Below are 27,151 nucleotides of genomic sequence, written 5' to 3' on the forward strand. Positions count from 1 at the left end.
CTATTTAAAGCTTCAGACTGTACTTTAATATAATTTGTTTAATATTTTTAAGGCAAATGACTTCCTGATTCAATTTATTTTACCTTCCTTGCATCATGTGGTATCAGAGAATGTAAAACATTTCAAGGGTTAAGCAAAATATTGTGAAAAACAAGGTCCAGGTAAAATGTAATCTTCCCACTTAGAAAAGTCTACCTCTGGGACACAACAGTTACCCTATTGCTGAAACCCTTAAAATACCAATAATGTAGTTCATGTATACTTCTCTTTGATCCTGAATAAGAAAATGTGCATATTACCTATAAAGTCTTATTTCTGCAATTCAAAACAAAACCACCAAGATAACTGAATGGCAACTAGACTGCCAAAATATCCTCCCAAAAGATGTATACCACATGGAAAAATGTTAACAATTAAAATGTAGAAAGCACACTTATGAAGGCCATGAGTTGTCGTGTTTATTTGCTTCTCATTTGCACTTCAAATACCAATAAAATAAATCCCATTTTATTCCTTAAGAAATTAGAGGGAGATATATAAGCTGTTTTATAGTCCTCCATATGAAAGATTCTTATGAAATTCTCATGAAACAATTATACGTTATTTAAATGGCCCGGTGAGAAAGACTACAGATGGAAAGGAAAGGAATTTTCTTTTCTTTTCTTTTTTTTTTTTTTTGAGAAATATTAAAATTCTTGGGTGGGGCAGGGGAGAGAAATACTTCATCTATTTCCTCCCATTTAGCACCCAGCCACTTTCATTTTTATCATTTAATTATGTAAGTAACATTTTAAAATTTCAGACTCCAAATTATTATTAAGGCCATTTTTACAATGCATAGAATTAGAGATTTTGATTACAGATGATGAGACTTTTAAAGTCACCTTGTTGTATAAAGTCTAATCAATTTAATCGACATGTTTTCCAAATCTACATAACCTTTTAGCTTTCCCTTTCCTTATTTCCTATAAATCATGTTTATTTCCACTGCACTTGTTCTTTATTCAAAATTTCACATATTTCTCTTAACTGTGGTAAGTTCACGCTATTGGAAGAACTTAGTATGGGTTAGATTTCTCTGTCAGAGTGTCCGAGCCATTGGGGCTCTTTGTTTTCCAAAGCACCCTTGAAGAAGTTTATTATCATGAATGTAGCTGGTAAGCTATGAATTTATTCCCTGTTGCCTTGGAACTATCGGCCCTTACATTAAATGCTGTCTCATATGAAAATAAACTCTTCATGCAAACAAGTCATTTCTCCCTATTTGAGAATAACCTCTTCACCTATGCAAAAAATGTTTTTAGCTCTAATTTTGTTTTCCTTTACAAAACTACCTAATTAGAATGAGATAAATTGCAGCCCACCGCCCACCTTTTTTACCCTCATCACAGCCAGGTATACACTAGGGTCTTCTAGCTTTATGAGGGTGGGATGATGACAAAGGCTGTGGATCAGTTCCTTCACTTTAGCCCAGGTCTGCTGATGTTAGCCAATATTCAGTCACCTGGGGGAGCCTCTCTACTTTCTGTAGAGGATTAAGTGTTTTGGAGAAATACATTCATTTTGTAACATTAATTCTGTTCCAAACAGATTCACAATCTTTCCCTTCTAAAGAGCTATTGTATTAACATGGCACTAAAAAGAAGGCTAATTCTATTTAAGTCTGGTCCTAGTAATATTATGTATCCAAAGAGGAAAAATTATATACAGGATCCTCTTCTTCAGTTTGAGTAAGAGGATATATTCTTCCCCCACTGATTTATTTACAGGGAGCAGAAAGGAGTCAAACTTTAATTGAACTCCTTTTGCTCCCTCCGTTTCACTCCCCCATCTCTTTTGCCTTCTTCTCAGAAGCAATGATACAGAAAAAGAAAACACTCACATGCCTCAAATAAGGCTTCTTGTACATGAGGTATTTCGCTAGACATACAAACTATATAGGGACTTCACTTTCATGTGGAAAAAACAGGCTCTTTCCCCTCCCACCCCACATACAAAGGTACACTTAGTATGATGCATGTGGTCAAAGCTGCAGGCTGGGGAGGAGGAGCAAAAAGGGACCATGCTTGGTTCACCTTTCTCCTGGCCTAAGTGGGCCTCTGCACTCTGCGCTGGGACACTGGGGAGCACACTAGAGGTAGTCCATTGTGAGCTGAACAAAGGATGCTCATAGTACTCCTCATCGGAATTGCAAGGGTCATCATCAGGCACAGACACCGAGATGGAGGGGGCTAGGAGCCTACGCCTCTCCCCGCTGGTGGCAGGTTCATGGCTGGGGAACCTGTGTAGAGGACCCACTTGATCCTCAGCCCCTTCATCTACAAACAGACACACAGGAAGAAACTGCAGGGAGAACTGGACAAGACAGACACAAGATCAGACGAACGAGACAAACACCTGCACAAGGACACAATGGGCTACAGAACCAGCAGAGCGGGATGGAGGGGAATTAGCAAGACCAAGCTGATGGAGGATGGGAGAGAGTGAATGTTTCATGCTTCAGCAGCCACTGAATTTACACTATGCCTTAGGTAACCTTGCCATTGATTTAATAAATCAAATGTGCTAACACCCTTTACTGTATACATAAGAAATGGTCTATACATTCCCCTCAAACAAGTCAGAATAACCACAAAAACACTGGAATAGAAACAAAGCATTACAATACAAAAGCAGTATTTGGAAGAAATGTTTTCAAGCAGGTTCTTTTCATGCTTCTGTCAATATTTTTATAAGTTAAAAAAGAAGAAAAGTGTTAGGACCTGATGCTATACAATTATAGAGGAAAACAGTCCTGTTTGAAGCACAACCTTAATTATCTAGGATGCTCACATAGTTAGCACTTTGGTTAATTTAATTTTTTGTTAATGACTTTCACCAGAAAGCCATTTTTAATTCCAATCCAGTTGAGAAAAATCTGTAGTGTATTATTCTTTTCTGTCTTGCTAAGGAGAGCACAGTGGCATAGCTCCATAGATCTTTCTTTGGATGCCAAATCCTAGGGGTGTCCTTTCTAACACTGGTTCTCATTTGCATGGCTGTGAAGGTAGATGGTTTTAAGAAAGTCCCTAATAATATAAATCATTTCCTTTTCTTTTTCTTCTGAAAGCGTAAAAGTGATATAATTAGCTGAGAAGTTCCACAGAGCTGGATTCAGATTCACCAAGACTTTATTCTATGTGATTTCATTTGCACCTCTGGCTCTTGGCTGTCTTTATATTTTAAACCCTCATTGCATATTTCTCATTGAAATGCTAAAAGAACTGCTCTCACTTCTATCCTTTCCAGTGTCTTGGCTTAGAAATCAGCCTTATTTAAATATATGTCCTTAAAAACACAAGTGTAGGTTAGTCTGCTCGCACTTGGATTCTGGTATATTTCGTGAGCTTTAAGGATGATGACAGCAAACAATATTCGGCTTCTGATGTGGTATACACACTACATCTCAGGCCTACATGCCAGGTTACTGAACTTGCTAATCACTATTTGTTTACTTATAGAGAGAAATAAGTTTTAAATTTCATAACTTTCAATAATAAGAATGATTAAGATTTACTGAAAGTCTGTGTATCTCTCTGTATAATTTTTATTTCTATCAAAACTTAAGCAGATGGATTAGAGCATTTATTTGAAAATGCACTGTATTTTTAGGGCAATAACTAATTTTCAGCAACAAAGTCCTGCCAACTGGAAATAAATCTAAAATCATAAGGATACTAAAATAACATTTATAGAGGGAATGCTTTTAATCTTTTGAGCACATTATTTACTGATTGTTCCATGTTATATTTTTTGGGGCTGGATGCTCAGAACTTTCTCAGCCATGATGCTTATTATATCAGGGGGTAGCAGAAGACTAAAATTACATTTGATATTCTTAGTTCAACTCGGCACGATTTCTCAGCTGAGCAGATAACTGACTGAGATAATTGGCCTACAACACTGGCTGAATCATAAGCCCCGGGCTTGTCACATGTCCTAGCCATTCATATTTCCTCCAGGACTCCTTAAGGCTCTAAACACCTCATGTACGCAAGTTACTTCTAAAACTTCCAATATGCTCAATAGATTGCATGGACTAACAATAAGTGAAAATGGCATATTTGTCTCTCTGCTTTTCAACATTTTTTGGGGAATAGGGGTTAACTATAATGTAAAATGAAAGAATTTAAAGCTGAGAGCTGGTAGTTTAAAGGCAATACTCCTTGAATGCATTAGCCTTTTGAAGATTTTGATCTCCTCTTTCTTGTTGCCATTGCTTGTTTTCGAAAGTGCCAAAATGTGAAAACAGTACAGAGTCTTGCTTCAGATCTGTAACATTTCAAAGAAACAGTATTTTCTATTCTGAAAACTTTGACTCTAAACAGAAAACAACAAAAACAGCAAAAAACTTTAAGGACTGCAGTGAAAAGGAGTTTCTCTGTAGTATCTGTATGGCCAGGCAACTCCAAAAAGAATGAATGTCTGGCAAAGTCCAGTCTTGGTACTATTAGCTGTAGGTGCTCCAAGTCTCTGTTTAGGACCTATGAGCCTCAAGTCCATCTACAAGTTGCAGAGATGTGCTAGGGAAGTTATACTAAGAGGACCATGGCTAGCTAAGACCAACCAGTGTGCTTGGTTCCAACAATAATGATAAAAGAAATAGATCTTATTTGCTATGGAATCGTGAATGGCAGGTGTTCTTGGTTCACACCCAGTGGAGGTGGGATACATACTAATTATAAGTAAATGAATTATTTATTTTGGTATGGTTTCAAAAAAAAAAAAAAAAAAAAAAGGAAATTGGTCCAGGAGCTTAAACAAAAAAAAACCCTCATTGGAAGATCACTTCCATTTCTTAGCCCTACATTAAGAACCAAGATAAGAATGGCTTTAGGGACACAGTGGGCTATGACTGCAGGGACTGAGATTTGGATTGCAATCCTGAATTACTAGCCATGACATCCAGGGGCAAAAAGTGGAAGTGAATATATCTATCTCTGTGGGCTGCTGGGAGGATTAAATGAGGAGATATCCGAGAAAATGCCAAGTGTGATGCTGGACTCCATGTATGTTAGCATCTTTGTCTTCGATATACTCAACTTGTCATGTACCTGTGCTTTCCATTCATTTGATACACCAAAGCCAGAGTTGAGAGATTTATAAAAAGTAAATTCATTTCATAAGTTAGTTTTGTCGTTTATGGTCAGGATTGAATGTTTCCTTTTACTAAAAGTACACCTGTTTTGGGAGAGGGACTCTGCTTTCACCATGAAATATTCTATTTCATTTGATAATGTGATATTTCAAAGGATATGGTTACCTGATGAATCTTGGACTTTTACATAGTTCTGTTGCATAATGATAATATTCAGAAATGAAGCTTACCTGATTTCAGTGGAGGAGTACATCTCCCTGATTTGTTTTTGTACAATTTTTTTTTTAAAGCATTGGAAACTCTATATTGAGTTAAAGTAAGATTTGCCACATAAAACCCAGCCTTGGTCTGTACCCTTTGGTACAAATGAGTAGTCACTTTGTAATAGACACGGAGTCTCTTGGGGTATCAGTGACTTCGTGATTTTGCCTGTCCTGGCATCGCAGCTTCTGTCCCACCACCTGGGGGCAATTGGCTCTACTTACATTGTTCTCCACTATCTCTAAGCCCTTTCCATTCTGCAAGCTTTTGCTGCCCAGAGTGAGTTGGAAGGAAAAATACTTTCAGATTAGCAACGATAACCTTACAACATCACTGACACAGGAAAACACCACCCTAGGATTCTGGAGCAAACCTAAGAGGGCAGAAAGTTTCCTGGTTCTATTTTCAGATGATTCCATTGTTCTTGCACAGGCTTCCAAATTCTAACAGTTCAGTCCAAATGACAACTATTATGGTTAGGCCAAAAAGAAAAAGGAGATTAATCTGAAAACATGACAACTAGTGCAGTATTAATTGATTCACTGTACCTGAGTTTCCTTTTAAGTGTGCTACTGATTTATTTTTGCCATCAAAATCCCTTTGTTTCCCCAAATAAGCACACATTCTGAGAATTATTATTACATCAATTATAATAAATGAATATTCATAACTTACAGTAATTAACATCTTAAATTATTTTTGGTGGAAGCGTTCATGCTTCCCCTTTGGGAAAGAACAGATTTAAAAATTTTTGATAACATAAAAATAATCACATCCTCAAAAACATTGAATTACTCAATTTAATCTAAGAGCTCTCTTACATTTGTATAAATGAATTGGCAGTCACATGCCTTTAGATTAAAGTTTCCTTGAGGGTGTGTTGAGGTAGGTAAAAAAAAAAATCTTGCAGATGAAAAACCCACATACTCCTTTTCCACCCAACCTGCTATGAGCTATACATTAATAGAATTTTTCCCAGGTCTTTGCAAACCAATTGGTTTGAAAAACTGAAGAGTTGAATCCTGTCTTGTAACTTTTCACTATTTATTTTCTGATAAACAAAACCTAAAAAAAAATTATACATGCTTTCAGGGTGGCCTAAAATCAGACAGGGCTAGTAGAATTACCTAGACCCATATCTTTCACATATATAAGAATATTACTTGATCTTTTAAATTAATGAGGTAGAGTTTATAAAGGACATATATATTTTTCATATAAGTAAAAAATGGTTATCCTTTGAAAAGCAAATCATTAGACATTCATATAGTTTAATGCTTTCTTTCAAAAAAAATAAAAAGTAATAATTCAATAAAAATACAAGTTTGGTTTGAAAAATGTTAAAGATAAAATATCTTGGATCATCTTCAATAGGACGTAAGTTGAAAATTTCCCCAAATATATTCAAAACAACTTGGGGAAAGCAATCTCGAAATATAAGGAAATAGTTACTCTGGAAAGTGTATCAAAATATGAAAACGATTCTATGGCTTATTTATATTTTCATTATATGCACACCAATCAGAAAGCAGATTGGGTGAATTCCCAGGCAGATAGACGGATCCTACTACCCTTTCCGCTCCAACTCCCATATAAGAATAAGAAGAGTAAATTACTAGCTTTCCAGCCGATTTTGGAGTGAACATCATACCCAAGTGACCATCTTGAGTTAAGAAGATTCTCTGATACTTGAAAGGCTTTAAGTAGAGGCTCAGAAACATTTTCAATGGCCTGAGGGAAGTACAGCTGTCATGGAAAGTTCTCCAGTGCATCCCCAGTGAAATCCAGGCTCATGAACCAAGTTGGCTACCGCTGACTCTTAAACTCCTTCACTACTCAACCCCTTTCTCACTACCCAGTAGCCATGCGAAGTCTTTAGTTGCTAGAACACTTCATGTTCCTGTCCACCTGAGTTCCGCTGCATGTCCTGGTCTCTCCACCCCAAATGCCCTTTTCCCTGCATCTTTGCTTGACCAACTCTTCCTCATGCTTTTGAGCTCAGCTCCTTAACTGTCTTCTCACCATCCAATAAAACAAGATTTCCCTTGTTCTATCTTAAAGCTCTATTCTTTTCCTTCCTAGTGCTAATCCAACTTGAAATTATTTGTAAGCTTATTTATTGGATTGCTGTTCTCCACCAGACTCTGTGCTCCTTACAAGCAGGGATCATGTCTGTTTTGCCCACTAGTGTATACTTAGAATTTAAAGAGTGCTGGGAACACTGTAGGTGCTCCGCAAATATGTGTCAATGAATGGATGAAAATAAGGACAAAAAAATCTTTCAAATCTATAAAGGAAGAGATCAAATCACATTTTCAGGAAATTGACTAATAATCCTGATTATATCCACTAATTATAGTCCACAAATTTTCTTTTATTCTTTAGAATAATTTAGCTCAGTTAATGCTATTTCAGGCAGTAAATTAGAAAAATGCCTCAATTTAAGAAAGAAAAACCTCATTAAAAGAAGTTTAGGTTTATAAATCTGTGATGATAAATAAATTATGTTTATTGATAGTTTACAGTGCTGTAACTCGGAAAATCTGTATTGAGGAACTCAAGGAATATTTTAAATGAACCTAACTATAAATTATAACAAAAAAAATGACTCTTTTGTGACATTGTTCAATTTTTAACCCAGTAAAATAATTGCTAAAAGGGACAACAAAAGGAAAATAAATAAAACAGTAAGTGAATAAAATGAAATAGCTTTAAAATTCTGATTTTGCTATATGAAAACTAAATTATATTGAAACAAAACTTTAGCTATCGCTCTTCTCTGTCTTTGCCTGTAACTCAAACAATACACAAAAGTTAACTGATCTAAGTCAGAAAACCAGTAATAGTTTGCTTTTCAGTAGTGCCTCTCAGCTCAGATTCTGAATGAATATTCTTCAAAGGCATCCCTCTGTTTTATTGGAACTGAAAAGCTGACATAGCATTTTATGTTGAATAAAAGCATAAATATATTCATAGACAATAACAGGTCTCAGCAGGAAAGAAACCATGATCTCAGCTTCCAGTTCACTGCTCTCAATATCAAATTCATTCATTGACTTCTTCATTTATTCATTAATATTTATTGAGAGTTTGCTATGGGCCAGGCCCTAGGGAAGGCCTTGGCAGCACAATAGTGAGCAAAACAGAGACAATTTCAGACAACACTTCCTTATAATTTCACCAATAAATTTATTTTTGTTCAGTCACTTATAAGATAGGATTGTATCTTCTCTGTCAAAACATTTACATTAATTAAGTGAACTGGTTCTCTGTACCTATTTGAGCAATTTAAACAGAGTTACCTTCTCCTGCATCAAGGTGATTTTTCCTTTTTTTATTTACCATATTCCTCTACTTCTGATTTTGTATAGATAAATGATTATACATTTATGTAGAGTCTTTGTTTCTTCTTGACTGTTTGAAACAGACAGCTCTCAGCTGGGTCATGTACTAACCTATACTGAAGTCCACTGCTTATGGATTGATGTCCATTTACACTTTACCAGAAGACAAACCTCAAAAAGTCCAATAGGCCTTACCTTCCTCCACTGTGACAGTCTGTTCTGAGGCTGGTGATGGAGGTGGAGAAGGAGGCAGATTAGGTGTCTCTTCAGCTGCTAAAGAGCAAACAGTGGAAAAACGAGATACAGCAATTAATCCTGCTAGGTCAGTAGATGGATAACAGCTCTGCCATCTCTAAAAAGGCCACTCCACGAAATTAGGAAAAGATTCAATAGTAAGTTGCGCTTGACTTATTTTTTTGTCCCATTACCTGATTCACATATTTTAAAGAACCTAAAAAGAAAGAAAAGCATTTAATATTTTAAAAAATTCATTTTGTCTTCCCTCTAAAGAATGGATTACTGATGCCTGCTAAAGTTCTATCATTAATCCCATTAATTTGTGTCTGCTTGTTTGATTAATATAATATTTTATTCTGGCCCTAATCTACTGTATTCAAATGCACAGGCAAGCACTGTAGTTTGGATTTAGCTTGGCTGACTGAAAAAAAAATTAGAACTCTATATTGTTTAAATTTTTGATCTGGAAACATATGTAACCTTCGTCATTCACAGTATTATAGGTGATGTATTTTTTTTAAACAACATTTTGTCCACTGAGTCTAATGTCAAAATGCATCTTCTGTTATGTATTCTCAGAAAAGAAAAAATGAAGCTATCAGAGCCTGAGGCAACCTTCAGACGGAAACCATGAACTAGTGGGAGCTGAGTAATCTTCTGGCCTGGGCATTATACATAGAGAGCCAAAGAGAAAGGTTCTAAAAGATGTTAACACCACAGTTAACTCTACTTCTTTTCAAGACTCTTGCCTTCTTTATGACTACTCCTATGAAGGTGAGAAATTGCGAAAGGAAATGTTTATCATCAAGGCCAGAGGAAAACCTATTTTAAAGAGCATCTGTTTTCCCTTCTCCTAAATCAGTTACTAGTTGGAGCTTTGGGGTCACAGGCAACTTCTTAACCCCTTGACCCATAGGTTTCTATATAACACATTTTCAGGTTTCGATTTTTATTTTAATTAATTAATTAATTAATTTTTAAATGTTTGTTTGAGACAGAGCGCAAGTAGGGGAGGGGCGGAGAGACAGGGAGACACAGAATCTGAAGCAGGCTCCAGGCTCCAAGCTGTCAGCACAGAGTCCGACGCAGGGCTCGGAGTCATGAACCGTGAGATCATGACCTGAGCTGAAGTTGGACACTTAACCGACTCAGCCACCCAGGCTCCCCTCAAGTTTCAAATTTTAAAAAAAATGGGTGGGGGTCTTCTATTTAAGGAATAGAAGTGAACCACAAGCAGAAGGTCAATGCTTTGAATAATATACTTTCCCTCCTGTTTTAAGAGAAAAATAAACCTTTATAATCAAAGAACATTCTACTACAAATAATGAGTATTGATTATTCTGGGAGAGCAGAATTTTAATTGCTTAATTTTTTGAGTTGCTCAAATTGCTTAAAGGGGTACTGACCAGAAAATCAAATATTAAGGGTACATGAGACATGCGTTGGATATGTACTATTTTTTTAGGCTTTAAAATTATACTTTTCTGTGGATTAGTTATATGTACCTGTGAAATAGACATATGTTGAACCTAAGAGTTTTCTTTTTTGTGTCTTTGCATGTATATACACCTACATCTATCTATCTATCTACCTATCTACCATGTATCTATCATTTACCTATCTCTCTTCTATCTATCTATCTATCTATCTATCTATCTATCTATCTACCTATCTACCATGTATCTATCTATCTATCTATCTATCTGCCATCTATTTAGAGAAGAGTCAGCAAGCCTTTGGCTGAGAGTGTTTTCTTTGGCAAACACCATTACATTACTTGTTTGGCTCTGGAGAGCATCTGACTTGTGACCAAGGGAGAGAGCAATGCTATCTAGTGCCCTTAGATGAACCAAGTGAAGACCATACTGGGATACAAAGTCACTCATGATTCTAACAAAGCCCTGACTATAGGTTTTCTATAGCTGGTTCAGGGAGACTGAAATAAGACTAGACAATCATTCGCCAAAATCCATAAAGGGAAATAATCATTTCTAATTAAAGTTTTAACACATTTTCTATACAAGTGGGTGTCGTGACATCAATATGCATTGGCTTTATTTCTATAGTAAGTATCTCCAGTGGTCTAGAAATGAAAATTTAAAAACGATTTAGGGGCAAAGTCTAACTATAAGCTTATTACCCTAAAGACTGTCCAAATACCACAAATGAGCCTGGGAAGAAAGTGAAAACAGGTGCCAGCGCCTCCCAACAGAGGTGTTTGATGAACGTTATATGTAAGGATGAAGTATGAAGTAGGGCCTTCCTTTGAACATGAAGACTTGGTCCTGTGATCAGGGCACAGCAGGCATAGCCCCTGACCGAGGGTTCTTTCCCATTTACCTAAAGGCAGAGCTGCAGGCTGGACTTTATGTTCAGCTTCTTTCTCTTGTTCACCTTTCAGGACTGCTACAGCCTCAGCCGTGACTACTTGAACGATCCTTGCAGACACCTCCTCTGTAATACACAGTAACAAAAGAAAAGAAAGTAATGAGACGTCCAAAACAGGCAGCAAAGAGGAAGCGTAAGGAAACAATATGGCTGATTAAGATTTTATTTTCTATCCCCCCCCCAAATAAGTACGATAGAATTTATTAAATTGTAGATAAAACACAAATACATATATTGTAATCAGAAAAAGAAAAAAGAATAAAGAGAAAAAAAGGGTTTGGCATTCTGGGAGCTATGCAAAATGAACACAGAATAAAAAAAAATAATTAATTTGGATGGCAATTTGTTTTTAAAAGCTGTTCATGCAAACAGAAACAAAGTTTTTGTACCAAGTAACACAAATTCAGAGAAGAGAAGATTCATCTTGGACTTAGTATGTTTTGTGGTTTTCCAGAAAACTTTCTTTACAATAGTTTCTATGCTGATTTGCCGAAATACCATGATTTAAAACCTAAAAATGAGGCCTCAAAATGTGAATTTGTGATCAAACAGCATTATTCAGGATCAGTGTAAACAATACTGATTAAGAAAATCCTGGGAAGATAAAATTTGAATGAAACACATGGAAATGATATATCAGATGGTCTCTTTCTAAAGAGCTACTACTTTTTGAGACAGCAGAAGTTTTAAAGATTTTTAAGGCCATATGATATATACTTACCTCGTCAGGACAATAGTTTCATTCCACAAGATGGGGTTAAGGGGGGGTTCGTCATTAAAATAACCGGTTTGTGAGATGCCAGAGAACTAGTTTTTGGGCTGAAGTGGGGCCTCCTGGAGCATATCCCAGTGCTAATTTTATATAACCAAGTCAGATAAATATTCAAGAAACAATGTTCTGTATATCATCAACTAAAAATGAAAGAAGTAGCAAATAATCCCATGTACCGCCCTTACAGAAACAAGTTGTACTACACAAGGAGGGTGGGGCAGTGGGATTTGTTCTCTTATGTTAGCTTTCAGAATAAATCCTTACTTTGACTTTTCTATGATCAGAATTTGCACATTTACAAGCAGGTTGATAGAGGGCAGTGGGAATCCTATTTTTTCCTGGTTCATTTAGATTTAGCCTTCTCTGGAAAGCCTTCCTTACCCCACCCAGGATGACAGAGTATAGTGCTTGAAACCCAGCTTTTGGGGTGAGCAATCCACTTGCATAGGATTTATCTGAATTTTAAAAGCTAGATCACCTTATTGAGTATATTTGCCATCATATATCTAACTTCCTGATTTTTAAATAGCCACTTGACACTATAGCCTACATACAGTCTTGATGCACTGTAGAAACACTCTTATCTAGACCGGGTAGCAGTCACAGGAATAGAAGCAGCTTTTTAAAAATACGGTGCTATGTGCCAAGCACTCTGCTAAAGTGTTTGCCCTCATTATTTCAATGAATGATTTACTATTGTTACTTCTATGTTTCAGATGAGGAAATAGACGACTAACAGGCCAGAGAATTAGACATTCTCACTATAAATATCATACTTAGAAAACTAACTTTCAAATAATTGGGATCTTGTAAAATGCTTCAGGTACTATAACTAAACTAAATGTGATGTAATATTTCTTTTATTCTTGAAATATAATTTTAGGAAGCTGGAGACCTCATTCAAACTTTAAGTATTCAAAGAGCAAGTACTGACAGACTACTTAAAATTATTTCTGAAAAAGTTTTAATTTCTAAACAAGGCTCCAGCAAATTTGTCTCATATATTTATGTACTCAGTATTCTTCATAAAAGATTTTTTTTACACGACACATTTTATACTCTCAATTTAGCTTAAACTAAGAAGGATCTTCTCTTAATATTGCAAAAAATGTAAAGAATAATTATGATTTCAAACTAATAAGATACAGCTCATTCTTGTAAGGTGGTTTTATCCTATGCAATTTAATTCACAGCACCACAGCTGTAGAGCTAAAAGGGCTTGAAGAGTAGATTGGATCTATATTCTCTCATTTTGTAGGTGAGGAAATATAGGCTAGGCATGGTTATGAGATTTGCTCAAGTTCACACAGTCAGTGGAGGCAAACTGAAATTAGAACCCAGATTCCCTGACTATTAGGCTGTTCTTTGTCTCAAGCAGAAAAACAGCAGAAGGAATAATGAGAAAATAACCATAAACTTCCCTAACAGTCATGTGAGAATGCCCAGTGGAAATACATAAATTCTTCTAAAGGTATGAACTAAAGTAACATTCACTCTCAGACCTGCTCCTCTACCTAAAGTACAAAACTGCTATTCCTGAATGTATTCTGCGACTATGAAACAAGTAATTGACCACAACTGAGCAATAACTACGTATCCGCCCATCTATGTATGTATGTATGTATGTATGTATCCATCTATCTGTCCTCTCTATCAGCCATCTACCTGCATACCTATATATCTTGTAGATAAAGTTGAATAGTGTAATAGATAACTTACCTCACTTCCATATAATCATTTTCAATAAAATTCAGACAGTTAAAATCAATAAAATGATTTTCAGTTCTTCTAGAACCTCAGTGTTTCATAGGAAATTCAGTGTAATGGAGAGGTGGAGCAAACACAGAGGAAACTGGGACATATATGAAACCCGTGTATCTTATGGATCATTCCTGCATTACCCTGGTGGCATTTACACCAAGTATAGTATCTCCTATGGCACTTAGTACATCTTGCATGGAATTGTGCTGGTACACATGCCTTATCTCCCTTGCTTTGTAGAGTTTCCCAAGTCAAGGACTTTCTCTTTATCACTGTTGCGGTACTTGAAGCTCCTCTCGTTTTTGTTTACTCAGACTGGATGCCTAACAAAGTTTTTTGAAAGTATGAAAAGTTAACATGAAAGGTTTTGTTCATGCTATTTACACAAGCTTAGAAATAATCCATGCTCGTTATTATATTTACTAACTTAAACCTCCCCAAATTAATTATTTACTGAGTTCTTGTTTAAGTTTTGATGTATTTCAAAACAGTATTTCTTAAATGAGCGTTCCAGATTCTTGTGTAACTACTGATGAATTTTCTAGAGTCTGCAAATACTTAACATGAATAAAATTTCTTAATTTGGAAAAATAATCCAGTAAAAATAATAAAAAGTATCTATTGGTTTGTGTGAACAAATTATAACTGAGCAATGCCACATTATTTGTCTTTTTGTTTGGAATTGCATTTAGAATAATTGTGACACCATAGACAATTAGTTTACCTGTTGTGGGCTAATGAGAAGAGAACAGGGGTGAGTGAACGCTCTACAATAAAAAATGCATTCACAGAAGACGTAGGCCAAATAACATCATGGTACACTACACAACAGACTTTCAAAATATTCTAGAGACAAGGAAAGGAAAAATAGGATCATTACTTTTCTCCAGTTAGTGTGGACATGTCCAACCTAAATAAAAATGCACTGTTATCACCCATTACCCCATTTCTTGTGAGCAATAGTTTAGTTTCAGTAAAGCAATAGTTTATTTTACATAATAAGTAGTGGAACATTTGAATTTTGTTGGCTTTGTTGTTTCAGATAAAATTGATTTATAAATGTGTTTGAGTTTCACAGTTGAATAAGAGCTTATGAATAAGGTAATTTTACATTTGTATATATTTAAGCAAAATGTGTAAGAAAATAATTTAACTCAGTCATGGGAGAATTAATTATCTATTTTTCCTTAAAAGAACTTAACTGACTTTAAGAAATGCTATTTTAGAATAAGCAAACAGGCTGTGTGGGAGCCAAGATAATGACATATTATCTTCATTTTTTTTGAAAGCGTAATATTGCTAAAACTTTTCAAACAGGAAATATCACATTGTCTCATATTATTTTCCCAGTGCAATAAAACATGAGCATAGGATTATCCTGAGGGTTTCAATTGGTCCAGTCACTTTAAAATCTTCCTCTAAGCAAAGGCTGCTGTCAGTGCAGGGTGGTAGCTTCCTCCCCCCAAGGACAGATGGCCTTTTCCCAACAGAAACCTAATCAGCAGATCTCTGGGTGAGTTTTACCCTTAAAGCCTGGCTCCTGGGACAGGAGAAAATTCACTCAAGGTTTGAGGAAAGTTCAGAGAAAATTAACGGTAAACATGCCAAACAAACACAGAAGACAAAGGAAGAGAGTCACAAAATCAGACCTACAAAGATAAAAATATAAGAGTTATGATGTGTGTATGATGTATCTATATAGCTATCTATATCTATAATCTATATCTATATATAATTTACTCATTCATTCTACAAATATCTATTAAATGACTCTATCCACTTATCCATCCATCAAACCATCCATCTATCCAACAAATCTTTCTATCTGGGAGATCATTCCCTTTTATATTGTAGATTAAAGGAAGTCACATGGACTTTAATTCTGAGAAATATGGGCACAAACTCTAGCATTGCTACTTTCTAGTTATTTCATACTAAGAAATTTACTTGGAATGGAGTGCCTGGGTGGGTCAGTCGGTTAAGTGTCCAACTTCAGCTCAGGTCATGATCTTGTGGTCCATGAGATCAAGCCCCGCGTCAGGCTCTGTGCCGACAGCTTGGAGCCTGGAGCCTGCTTCAGATTCTGTGTCTCTGTCTCTCTCTGCCCCTACCCACATCACATTTTCTCTCTCTCTTAAAAAAAAAAAAAACACAATAAAAAAATTAAGGGGCGCCTGGGTGGCTCAGTCGGTTGGGCGTCCAACTTCAGCTCAGGTCACGATCTCGCCGTCCGTGAGTTCGAGCCCCTCATTGGGCTCTGGGCTGATGGCTCAGAGCCTGGAGTCTGCTTCCGATTCTGTGTCTCCCTCTCTCTCTGCCCCTCCCCCGTTCATGCTCTGTCTCTCTCTGTCTCAAAAATAAATAAAACGTTAAAAAAAATTTTTAAAAAAATATGAAATTTACTCGGACTAATTGGGTTTCAATCCCTCATCCATGAAATGGAAATACTAATAGCACTTGTCTCACAAGTTGCTGTGCAGACTCAATTGCATAATTATAGAACAGGCCTGGAACATCAAGGAACTTGAGACTTCCAAGGAGTTCTTCACCAAGTTGTCTTTATTTCCCCCAGTCATACATTCTTCTGGGTCTTCTGGTATTTCTGCTTCAAAGGAAGAGCAACCAAAGGTCCAGACCAACTAGCCTATTACTATTATGAACATCAGATAATAGAGTTAATCTGCAATCATCTATGTTGATTTCAGGGACAGTGTTTTTTGGTTTTGCTTTGACTTTCCTAGACAAAGCTAGAGGGAAGTAAAAACTTTGTTATTTATTTTCTGGCTTCATAGCCATTTTCCTGGCTGCAGAGGTCCTGGGCTATGACCTGCTCTAGATTTCTGCTAGCGTCCCAATTTAGGACCATCTTCTGGACAGCACTCCAAGAGGCCTGATAACCCCTGTCTTCTCCTGAGAACTATTAGCAACATGAAAAAATCTTTTTTCAGGTAAGAGCTACATTTTAATTTTTCATTGTTTATTTTTTCTACTTCTTTATTCCCTATCCTACTTTCTACTCTATTTTTTGGTTATTTTTTCTTTGACACATTATATGTATAAAACTATAAATAGGACTTAGTTGTTCATAAAATTAAAGATGAATCTAGATTACACATAAACTGCGAAATTATTATACATAACTGAAAGGTAACATTGATCTTCACAGCTGAAAACGTTATACTTCTTAGCATAAGCAGAAATTATTAAGAACTCAGTTATCTTTCTTTTGAACATCTAAAGTTTTCTGGTAGTGGATATTTTTTAGTTTATGTTAAAAATTGCCTTAGTTAAGGAGTGTATATAATTTGTATTTTATTTTCACTCTTGTTAATGTCAGGTTCTCAATGTAAATAACTAATGGTAGTTTTTGCATTGAAGTGAGAACCAGTATTTGAATATTATTATTTTTCAATAGTGTCATTACAGTTAGTGAGACAGTTTCTGTAAGTATTACAAAAATATTTCATGACATGGTTCTAAATCATATCATATCTAAATAAAATGAATGACAACTGGGATCTAATTTGGTAAGTAATGCGACCCTAAATCAGTTTGAAGGAAAACATTAAAATCAACTGATTTAAAACACATTTGTCTATTAAAATGATAGGCTGATACAAAATAAGGGATTTAAAGATACAACCCAGGTGACAGAGCCATGGGTGATAACAGATCATCACTATATAGATAAACACCTGTAAGTAAAAAGTGACGTCTGTCCTAAAAACTTATTCTGGGCAATGGAGATGGGGCCAGTATTCAAAAAACACTATCAAGGAAGCCCTTGGTAGATAAAATGAATTCTGGAAAGAAAGAATATTTTTTGTTGGTACTGGGGAAATAAACTGGTGGAAATACATATAGGAGGTAAATAGGGATAAGACACTAATTAAGACATGCTTTGCATCTACAGAAACCTACCTGATAATCCTCAAAAGATATCATGCTAAGCTACTCATATTTCACCTAAATAATGAATAAACATCATATTGTGATACAAATTTATAAGTTGCTACCCCAGGCACTTTTATTTCTCATCAACATATTGAATCCACACAATAATACATTTTCTTGATGGGAAAACTGGCAAAATAATGGATAAAGGTAACTTACGGTCCCATTTAGACAACACTTTGAATTATATTGGTGTAGTTCAAATATTTTAGAGTAGATTGTGGTGTCAGAAAATTCTGCCTCTATCTCTTACTAGCTGCAAGTGAGTGACAATCTGTCTAACCTTCAGATTCCCGATCTGTAAAGTGGGAATTAAACTGGTGTTCACCTTTTAGTGTGTTGTGGCAATTAAATGCAATGATATATAGATCAGTTGCTCATTTAAATTCTGTATCACTGGTTTAATCACTCTTGCTGTCTTGCGGTCATCGAAGTCTATAATCATCATTTGACTGACAAGATAAAAAGATACGAAAGTTCTTGCCACATACAGAGATAATTCTGTCATTTTCCCCCATGAGTACCTCCTCGCCTAAATGCTGAACCACTGCCTAACACACAATATGTCAGGTGCCTGCCATTAAACTAAAATGATAAACTAGATTTTACTCTACCTATAGTATTATTCAGTAGTATGCAATACTATTCAGCATGTATAGCTGTTATAACCTTCTGGCTTATTCCAAGTGCTGATTCATGCTATACCGTTGCTATGTTCCTCTGGTATTTTATCACGTCAAATTTTTAACACAGTCCCAAGGCCCTGTTTTTTGGCACATATTTCTAGTTTAGTTATTTTGTTATGTTAATCTATTGATATTGCTTGGCTGATTCATAACAAAAGCAATGGAGTTAAAACTTTCTCAGTGGTCCTGGAAACTTCAACTTGCCTCTGAGCAACACGACATTGTTGGTAGACACAGAAGTTTGATTTTGAACGTGTACTCTTTGAGTTTTCATCAGGACCAGCTGTGATTACTTGAACAAGCAAAGGCTCACCAATTAGACTGTGGACAAAAAATCCAAAACAAGTTGGCATATGCTTGAGAACATATTTTTGTTGATTTCTTTCAGGTTGTTAAGGGAGAAGTAAGAGACACTAACAATAAATTCAACCATATGGAATATAAAAGCCAGTAAATGTTTCTGCTTTTAAGAATAATGGACATAATAATGCCGTGTTAAAAGAAATGACAAGTAAGCCTACCGTACACTTGTGAAAGAAGGAAAACAAAACAATTTTAGACAGAATGCTCCTGACAAGGAAAGGTTTTTCTCAGTAGGGTACAGAATGGTTGCCTAGGAAACGGGTGCTAATTGCTGCTGCTGATGGAAGCTAGTCAACAAGGAAAGCACTGTGTAGTTGGAAGCACTGTGCTAGACAAATACCCTTGATAAATTCATAAAAACAGGGAAAGAAGAAAAGTTCCTTGCTTAATTTGGAGAGCAAATGGTTCCTCTGAAACTATTTCCTGCAATCAACTGGTGAAGAAGGAAACTAAAAGAGCAGATTGTTGGTTTTTGTTTGTTTGTTTCCTTGGCACCTCAGCATTAATTAAAGAGGCCAGCACTGGCATATCCTTCCTTAGTCAGACTCTGATCTCAAAGGGTCACCCTTGCCAATGTTGCAGCTGTAGGTCTTTGCATACCAGCCTTTTCTTCCAAAGATTTCTTCTAAAGACTTACTGATTAAAACAAAGATCAATTTAGTTTATGGAGGAGAAATGCATTTGAGGTCAATTAAGTCTTGAGACGTTATTAATAACATTAATAACATCTCTGCATTAAGTCCAATGAGACATCATTAATAACATTAATGGGAAGATGAAATATCAATAAAACTAAGAGACCTTAAATAAATTCACACTTAGAGTAACTGTGGGATAAACAAAATTTAAACGTTTGTGTAGAAATGCAGTAGTGTGTGTGTGTGTGTGTGTGTGTGTGTGTGCCAGCACTCATACACATAAAAGTCTCTCCATGTTTTTAAAGTTCCACTTGTACTTGAGTACCTCAAAGACTTTGACCACCTAGAGTGAGGCTAGGATTTGGGTGAATCAATGTTCCTATAGTTTCAAATTTTTTTTAAATGTTTATTTATTTTTGAGAGTGTGCGCGCGAGAGAGAGACAGTGTGAGTGGGGAAGGCACAGAGAGAGGGAGACACAGAATCTGAAGCAGGCTCCAGGCTCTGAGCTGTCAGCACAGAGCCCGACACGGGGCTCGAAGTCACAAACCGTGAGATCATGACCTGAGCCAAAGTCAGACGCTCAACCGACTGAGCCACCCAGGTACCCCTATGTTCCTATAGTTTCAAAACCTAGGAATGCTTCAGACAGAGGATATGATGGAAAAATGGAAAAGTATTCCAGGTTCCAAAAAAAGTCATTGGAGTAAACTTTCGAAATGTAAGTTGTCTATATACCGGGAATAGTTTTTACTAGTTACTTCTATAAACTTAGTTATTTCTTCTAGGAGAAAGTGTTTGTTATGATAAAATGGCAGAAATCACCTTTTGTTCACTGCTTCTATCTCATCCCCATCATAGTATAACTTGCATGCTTTGTATGTAAGGCCTTTGGAGGCCTTGTGACCTAGAAGCATATGGAATTTAGGAACTGTGTGATGGGAAAACCACTTTGTTCACAACACATCGTAGGGTACAATCAGCACATAGAGAGACCAACATGATTTTTATGCATTTATAGTTTGCTTAAGCCTCCAGTCCCACCATGTTTCCAAGAATGAATGTGCAAATAGCAGCATATACATCAACCTTATGTGCTTTCTTCTTATCAAGTCTCTCATGAACTATAAATGTTTTAAGTAAGTGATTCTCCATCTTCTATAACTGCCTGTTTTATTTTTGCCATTATAGCTATATAAAATATCATCCACAAATATTCTCTTTACACAAGCCCCAAAACCACTTGGCAGATTTCAAGTCACTAATAAGTGTATATGGTAATTCTTTATAAATTTCAAATTATAAATGAATATACATATACCAGAGAACCGTAATTCAATAATCTGTGGGCAAAGGTACAATAGAATTAATTACATTATGAAATTCTGAAAAATAAAATGCCGTGAAAATAAAACAAAAAGAAAAATAAGAAGATAGAGTTTTGAGCTATCCCTCTATTATTCATTAATACTTTTTGTTAAATAAAAGCTCAGCCACAACACAAGATAAGTGTGGCACATTCTCTGAAAAAGTTCCAAACAAGTAAAATTGGTAATAAAGACTTTTTTCTTTTTTTAATTTTTTTTTAAAGTTTATTTATTTTTGAGACAGAGAGAGACAGAGCATGAACAGGGGAGGGGCAGAGAGAGATGGAGACACAGAATCGGAAGTAGGCTCCAGGCTCTGAGCCATCAGCCCAGAGCCCACCGCGGGGCTCGAACTCAAGGTCCATGAGATCATGACCTGAGCTGAAGTCGGACGCTTAACCGACTGAGCCACCCAGGCGCCCCTAAAGACTTTTTTCTAGGACCTCTAAGTAGCAAAATCAAGAGACTTTGCAAGATCCTTTAAGTAAGAAAATAAGTGTCAAGTCCAAAGTTATATTTGTAATTTGGTCACATTATGATAGGAAAGAGGAAAGACTTCAATAGAATTTTTAATTTCTTCATGACAAAAATTATTCTAGAATAAAGATGACTACTTTTGTATTCTGGATTGATTAATGCATCCCATAGAAAATGTTATTAAATGAATTTCTCTCCATCCACAGATTCAAAAGTTTCATTATGTATAACAAACAAGAACAAGTAATAGTAACTTCAAAGTTTTCTTCAGAAATTTGCAAATAACATACACATTCTACTTTAGAAAATACCTCTTAGAGATCTGTTGAAATAAAATTTTACATTGATGATTTTGCTTCAGTGTCATTTACCATGTCAATCTCTATCTCTTCTCTGTGTATTGGTATCATTGTTACAAAGTATACTTCTAGAAATACTTGCAAATTGTGGGTGCCATCTATATCGTGCTTCAATCAGCCAAAGACATTGAAGCTTTATATCAGAATGTAAACAACATCTAGAAAGCATAAAGCTGTAACTGATTATGGTAACAGTTCTGGTTGTTCTATTGTAGAAGCCCAGCAGAAAGAGAAAAATAGATTGATTTTGATGGAGTGGCAGAATTGAAAAAAAAAAAAAGTAAGGACCAGATGTTATCTAGGTGGGTAGGCTGACATCAAGCAAGGGATTTGCATGGGGTTGAGGGGGGGATCCTGACCATATGAGGTAGCTTCAGATGCGTACAGACAATCTGAAGAAAACGAAGAAATGGAGATTCAGGAAGCAAAGCCAAAGGTGTTCAAGGTAAGTTTTATTTTCTTCATAATTTTGCTTAGGGCAGGTCCCAGGTAGGCAGATGCTACTGTAACTATAAGCTATACTATGTTTAAAAACAGAGAGTTTCATTTGGCATGAAAACCACAATCCCATGTAAGGGATAGATGGGGTTACTTCATGCTAAGGTAAATCAGATTTCATAAACCTTCATTTCATTTCATGGCAGTAAAATCCAATTTACTATGAAAAACATATGAAACGGTATATTATTTTCTTCCTGAGGCATAAGAAAAATTTGTATATCAGGACTTGTAGCTTTTATTTTTTCAAAATGAAATTATAATTTTGTTATTTCGTACACGGTAGATCACAAACCGGTTGCCCAATTCCTGGTTCTAAGAAAAAGCCTGAAAACATTTCTGGTTCATTTCTATTTCCCTTGAAAGTTTACCAAGACTTTCTTCCCAACTTTTAGAGATATCCTCTACCCCTCAATAATGTTTTATTTGGGCTTATTTTGGGGTTTTGTTTTCCTGAAGAAAAGTTTGGTATAAAAGGAAAAACTTTCATGAAATCAGGGAACTTTGTTATTTCTGCTCTTTTTTTGTTTTTTGGCTAATTCTGACATGCAACATGAAATGCAGAGGCATGAATAACGTGGTCTGATAGGAAAAAGGTGATCAAAAGCTATAGGAAGAGAAGTATGGTCTTAATGCAACCATATGAATTAAAGCATCATACTTAAAATTTTATAGGACAAAATAAAAGAACCACCTCAATATTTTAATCAAATAGATTTTCCAAAATATTTTCTAAAAAGCATATGTGGTAATTTTCACTTCTCTACAGACCAGGTGAAGAAAAACACTTTGTATTTATATAGTTTTTTCATATCCAATTGCATCACAGAGCATAAGGCAGAGGTGAAACTCAGCATTATTTGGGGCACAGGAGACTCAAGCATTTCCAATTAGAATTGAAGAAATGCTCATCATTTTAAAAATTTACTTTAAAAAGTTAAACATAATTTGGGAAGTTTATAATTTTTCACACTAAAAAAAAAAAAAAAAAACCAAAAAACAAATTCAATCTCATCTGGTGAATCCAGTCCTAAGATATTAAATTATCAGTGAGGGTAGCTTCAATTTACTCCTCCTTAAACAATGAAATCCAACTAGAAAGGAAATCTGTGTCACCAAAACATCCAAGTTCTTGAGAGTATTTAAAAAAATTTATTTTAATGTTTATTTATTTTTGAGAGAGAGAAAGAGAGAGAGAAAGAGAGAGAAAGAGAGAGAGAGAGAACGTGAGTGGGGGAGAGGCAGAGAAACAGGGAAACACAGATTCTGAAGCGGGCTCCAGGCTCCGAGCTGTCAGTACAGAGCCCTATGTGGGGCTTGAACCCATGAACCATGAGATCATAACCTGAGTTGAAGTCAGATGCTTAACCGACTGAGCCACCCAGGCACCCCATCTTGAGCAGTATTTTTAATGCTTCATTCAGATCATGTGTTAAGTTCAGTGTGGTCCACAGGGCATTTCAAGCACTATAATTTTCATGGGCTGGATGGCAGATATTTCATGAGGACAGGGATCACAGGGATCATTATTACCCCAAATACATGAACTTCCCCTCCTAAAATGTGACTTTTTAGGAGAGTAGAATCTGTATTTGCTTCAAACTCAGTCTTTGTTTTCTGATTGAAATCAAGACTTTTAAGAATTGGGTGAGAACTGATCTGGAGGAATATCTTCCATGCTTTGTCACCTAGGTCAAGCTTTTTTTTTTTTTTTTGGGAAAAAAAGCAGTTTTCCCTAGGTTAGCATTTTTGTTCTGGTAAAACTTTGAGTAAAGCAGATTTATTCCAGTCTTTCCAATGCTTTAGGCACAAATCTCTAGTTTCTAAGCTCATGAGGAAAAACAATAAACAATTTTTTAAGAAAGAGAAAATGTACATAGGCTTTAAGATAAAGGATAGCAACATGCAAAATGCAACAAGGAGAAAAAGTATCTAAAAATTTCATTTTTAAAACTGCTTATAAAAGCAATAGTAAATGATGATGATGATTTTCTCTTATGGAGAAGAAAAACAGTCTTATAAATACTAAAATACTTAATGATTAGAATCAGAAAACACAAATGGGAGCATCTTTCATTTTAATATACCAAAAAGGAAAAAAAAATGGGTCACAAAAAACTCTTATCATTTTTTAAAATAATGAAACTAGAGAAGCATATCCAATTGAAATCAAAACATTTTTCCTAAAGTTAACAAATAAATATCCCTGTTATTCAGTAGAGAAATGCTGTTTATTACCGAAGAACTTATCTTTGCAAATCATTTTCCAGACTCAAAGATGAAGTAGGGAGAAAAAGGACATTGGTGATACTCTTATTCAGGCTGACCTTCAAAAATAAGATTCATCTCTCCAAGACGAAACTGGTATATTCCTTTAAAGAAGGATAATTAGACCTATGACTTAGAATATTCATTTGCTTTAAGATTCAGATTGTCCATTTGTCAGAAATGAAACTAATATGAGCTCCTGACCTAGAACAGTGAGGCGATCCTTACACGTTACACCCGAGGATCAACAGGGATAAGAACTGTAAAGCTGTTTGCAGGATATTTCAGTGCCTTTCAAGTGGAGCCAACTGTTATATCGGGCTCAATTTTGCAGGAATGAGCATGAGAATTTATTCACTGTCCATGTGTTTCTTAGCTGCTATAGATGTCTCTTAGGTCATTTACCCTGAGTTTCCATACTCTTTCCAGTTCATTAATTTTTATCATCAAGAAAATATTTCTAATCAGGTGTCATACTGCTACCTTAATGAAGTCAAAGGTATATTTTCTTTACTCCAAACTTACACTCTTATTTTTAGACCATGCCATCTTCCGCTATATCCTTTCTTGACTTTCTTTTCACTACAGTGTTTCTGAGTTCCTACTTAATTCCTTTCTGTTCCAGCCAACAGTTCGATAGTCCTCACTTTGATTCTAGCTTCCTCTCTCAGTTTCTCCTTTTGCTTCTTTATATCCAGCATTTCTCTCAATACAATCATTCTCTCAAGTGCGTTGCTCATACTGTGAAATAATTTTTGGAGCCCTGTTTTGCTTATGAGATTCCTGATCTCAAAACCTAGCATGGATATGAACTCTTTCTCTTCTTTATATCAATTCAAAAATATTTATTAGTACTTACTATAGGAAACAATCATTGCATCACGTACCGAAAGGGACATGAAATGATGAATGAAGCACAGCTTCTGCCTCAAAACACTAACAACCTAGGGCTGCAGATTAAAACAGGTAAGAAGCCCAGTAACATGATCCATATGATGAGTGCTATTAGCAAGATACGAACATGTTACATGCAGGTGTTCAGAAGAAGAGATTCCTTGGAAAGAATAAAATCAACATCAGTTCTGGATCTTTGACCGTGGACTCTGAGAACCTCTCCTGTGGGATATGCAACTTTTCAAAACATTTTGCCATCACTGGTTTCAATGCAGAACATGAATAAAACCACCGATTAGTTGGGCAAATGTAACTTGTTTTGCAAAAGAGAAGGTTGTTAGTTCACTCAGGGGAGTTGACCCTTCATGCTGGAGTCACTTATGGAAGAATCAGAGATGCTCATATCCCAACGCTGTCTCGATCTGTCTTTCCAAATAAAAAATTTGGACAGAAAATCTTGAATCTAACTTTCAGGCTGCTGAAGCTGAATCATACTATTAAAGATGATTTTTCTCTGAATCTTGATTCCTCTGTTATTAGTCATTTTGCCTAACGTCTTAAGGTTTGAACTTTTGAAATAAGTTGTAGAAACAGACATTTTGTTCTCATTTCTGTGTTCTAATAACCACCTAGCATTTGCATATTTATTAAAAGTTGCAATGAGAGCCTAAGACATATGTCATCAGTTTGGCTGGGTTTTGAATTGTATTTTCTATGAGTGTTGCCGAATGGTGACTCATTCTGTGAGATGAGCCGCACCGTGAGCAGGCAGCAAGCGGCTCAGTGTCCTTTTCCCCTCAGGACTCACGATGCCAAGTCAGATCATGCTTTCACTATCAGATCTGCAAGGCAGCACCAGTTGTTCTGTTCATCTGCTCCTGAAATGAATTTCCAGACTCCCCTGACAGTCAAAGCACGTGCTTTATGTAATGTGCTAAGGAGCAGTGAAGGGTGAGGGAATGAGAGGAAAAGGCTTGGTACCCTGAAGCAGAAAGAGTCGCAAGGGGAGGAAGGACAGGAGGAGCGATGACCGATGACCGTGAGATACTCCCTGGTCTACTAACCGCTTAGCAACAATAACATCAAAACCAGAGCCAGCCCTTGAGGTGCTATTTGGTATACAGGGACAGATATTTTTCTCAGACACATACAACCAATATAGTTAATTTATATATAAGTTACACTTAAAAAATACATTGTTGATCAATGATTAATATATTCTCAAGATATCAGAGGAATTTATTTGTTGCAAATTACTATTAAAGTTGTTCTCTTATCTTTTTTTTGTGAGGAGAGAATTCTTTTTTCTTTTTAATGTTTATTTATTTTTGAGAGAGAGAGAGAACACAAGTGGGGGAGGAGCAGAGAGAGAGGGAGATATAGAATCTGAAGCAGGCTCCAGGCTCTGAGCTGTAGCACAGAGCCTGACGCGGGGCTCGAACCCACAAACTGTGAGATCATGACCTGAGCCGAAGTTGGGTGCTTAGGCACCCCTTGTGAGGACAGAATTCTTAGTAATAGAACAAGAGACAGTCAGTTGAGCGTCTGACTCGTGATTTCAGCTTAGGTCATTATCTTATGGTCCGTGAGTTCAAACCCTGCATCAGGCTTTGCACTAACAGCACGCAGCCTGCTTGGGATTCTCTATCTCTCCCTCTCTCTGCCCCTCCCCCATCAAAGTAAATAAATAAACTTAAAAAAAAAAAAAAGAAGTGGAACAAGAGACAGATAAAGGCTATGCATAAGGC

The 27,151-nt window shown here is 36.1% G+C and overlaps 1 protein-coding gene and 1 long non-coding RNA gene across 14 annotated transcripts in view; one reads left to right on the forward strand and one right to left on the reverse strand.

The window, feature by feature from the left end:
• MAP2 (microtubule associated protein 2) overlaps positions 1–27,151 on the reverse strand; it is a 280,060-nt gene that overhangs the window by 40,715 nt on the left and 212,194 nt on the right. For 11 of the 12 annotated variants that reach the window (XM_049615018.1, XM_049615017.1, XM_049615016.1 and 8 more), the window contains exons 6-7: positions 11,320–11,433; positions 8,938–9,015 (exon numbers count right to left, since the gene is read on the reverse strand). In XM_049615018.1, the coding sequence (XP_049470975.1) occupies positions 8,938–9,015; positions 11,320–11,433 (192 nt within the window). Of the gene's footprint in view, positions 1–5,367; positions 5,543–8,937; positions 9,016–11,319; positions 11,434–27,151 lie in introns of those variants that run through there. The other variant, XM_049615014.1, reaches the window with a different exon arrangement.
• Positions 1,889–16,899, forward strand: LOC125911247 (uncharacterized). 2 transcript variants are annotated; one of them, XR_007454296.1, is made up of 3 exons: positions 1,889–2,531; positions 9,559–9,753; positions 16,693–16,899. It is a non-coding gene; the product is annotated as an uncharacterized LOC125911247 (long non-coding RNA). The 2 variants fall into 2 exon arrangements; XR_007454295.1 differs by lacking the exon at positions 16,693–16,899 and adding an exon at positions 11,381–11,454.

This window comes from Panthera uncia, assembly GCF_023721935.1.
Source record: "Panthera uncia isolate 11264 chromosome C1 unlocalized genomic scaffold, Puncia_PCG_1.0 HiC_scaffold_3, whole genome shotgun sequence".
NCBI lineage: Eukaryota > Metazoa > Chordata > Mammalia > Carnivora > Felidae > Panthera > Panthera uncia.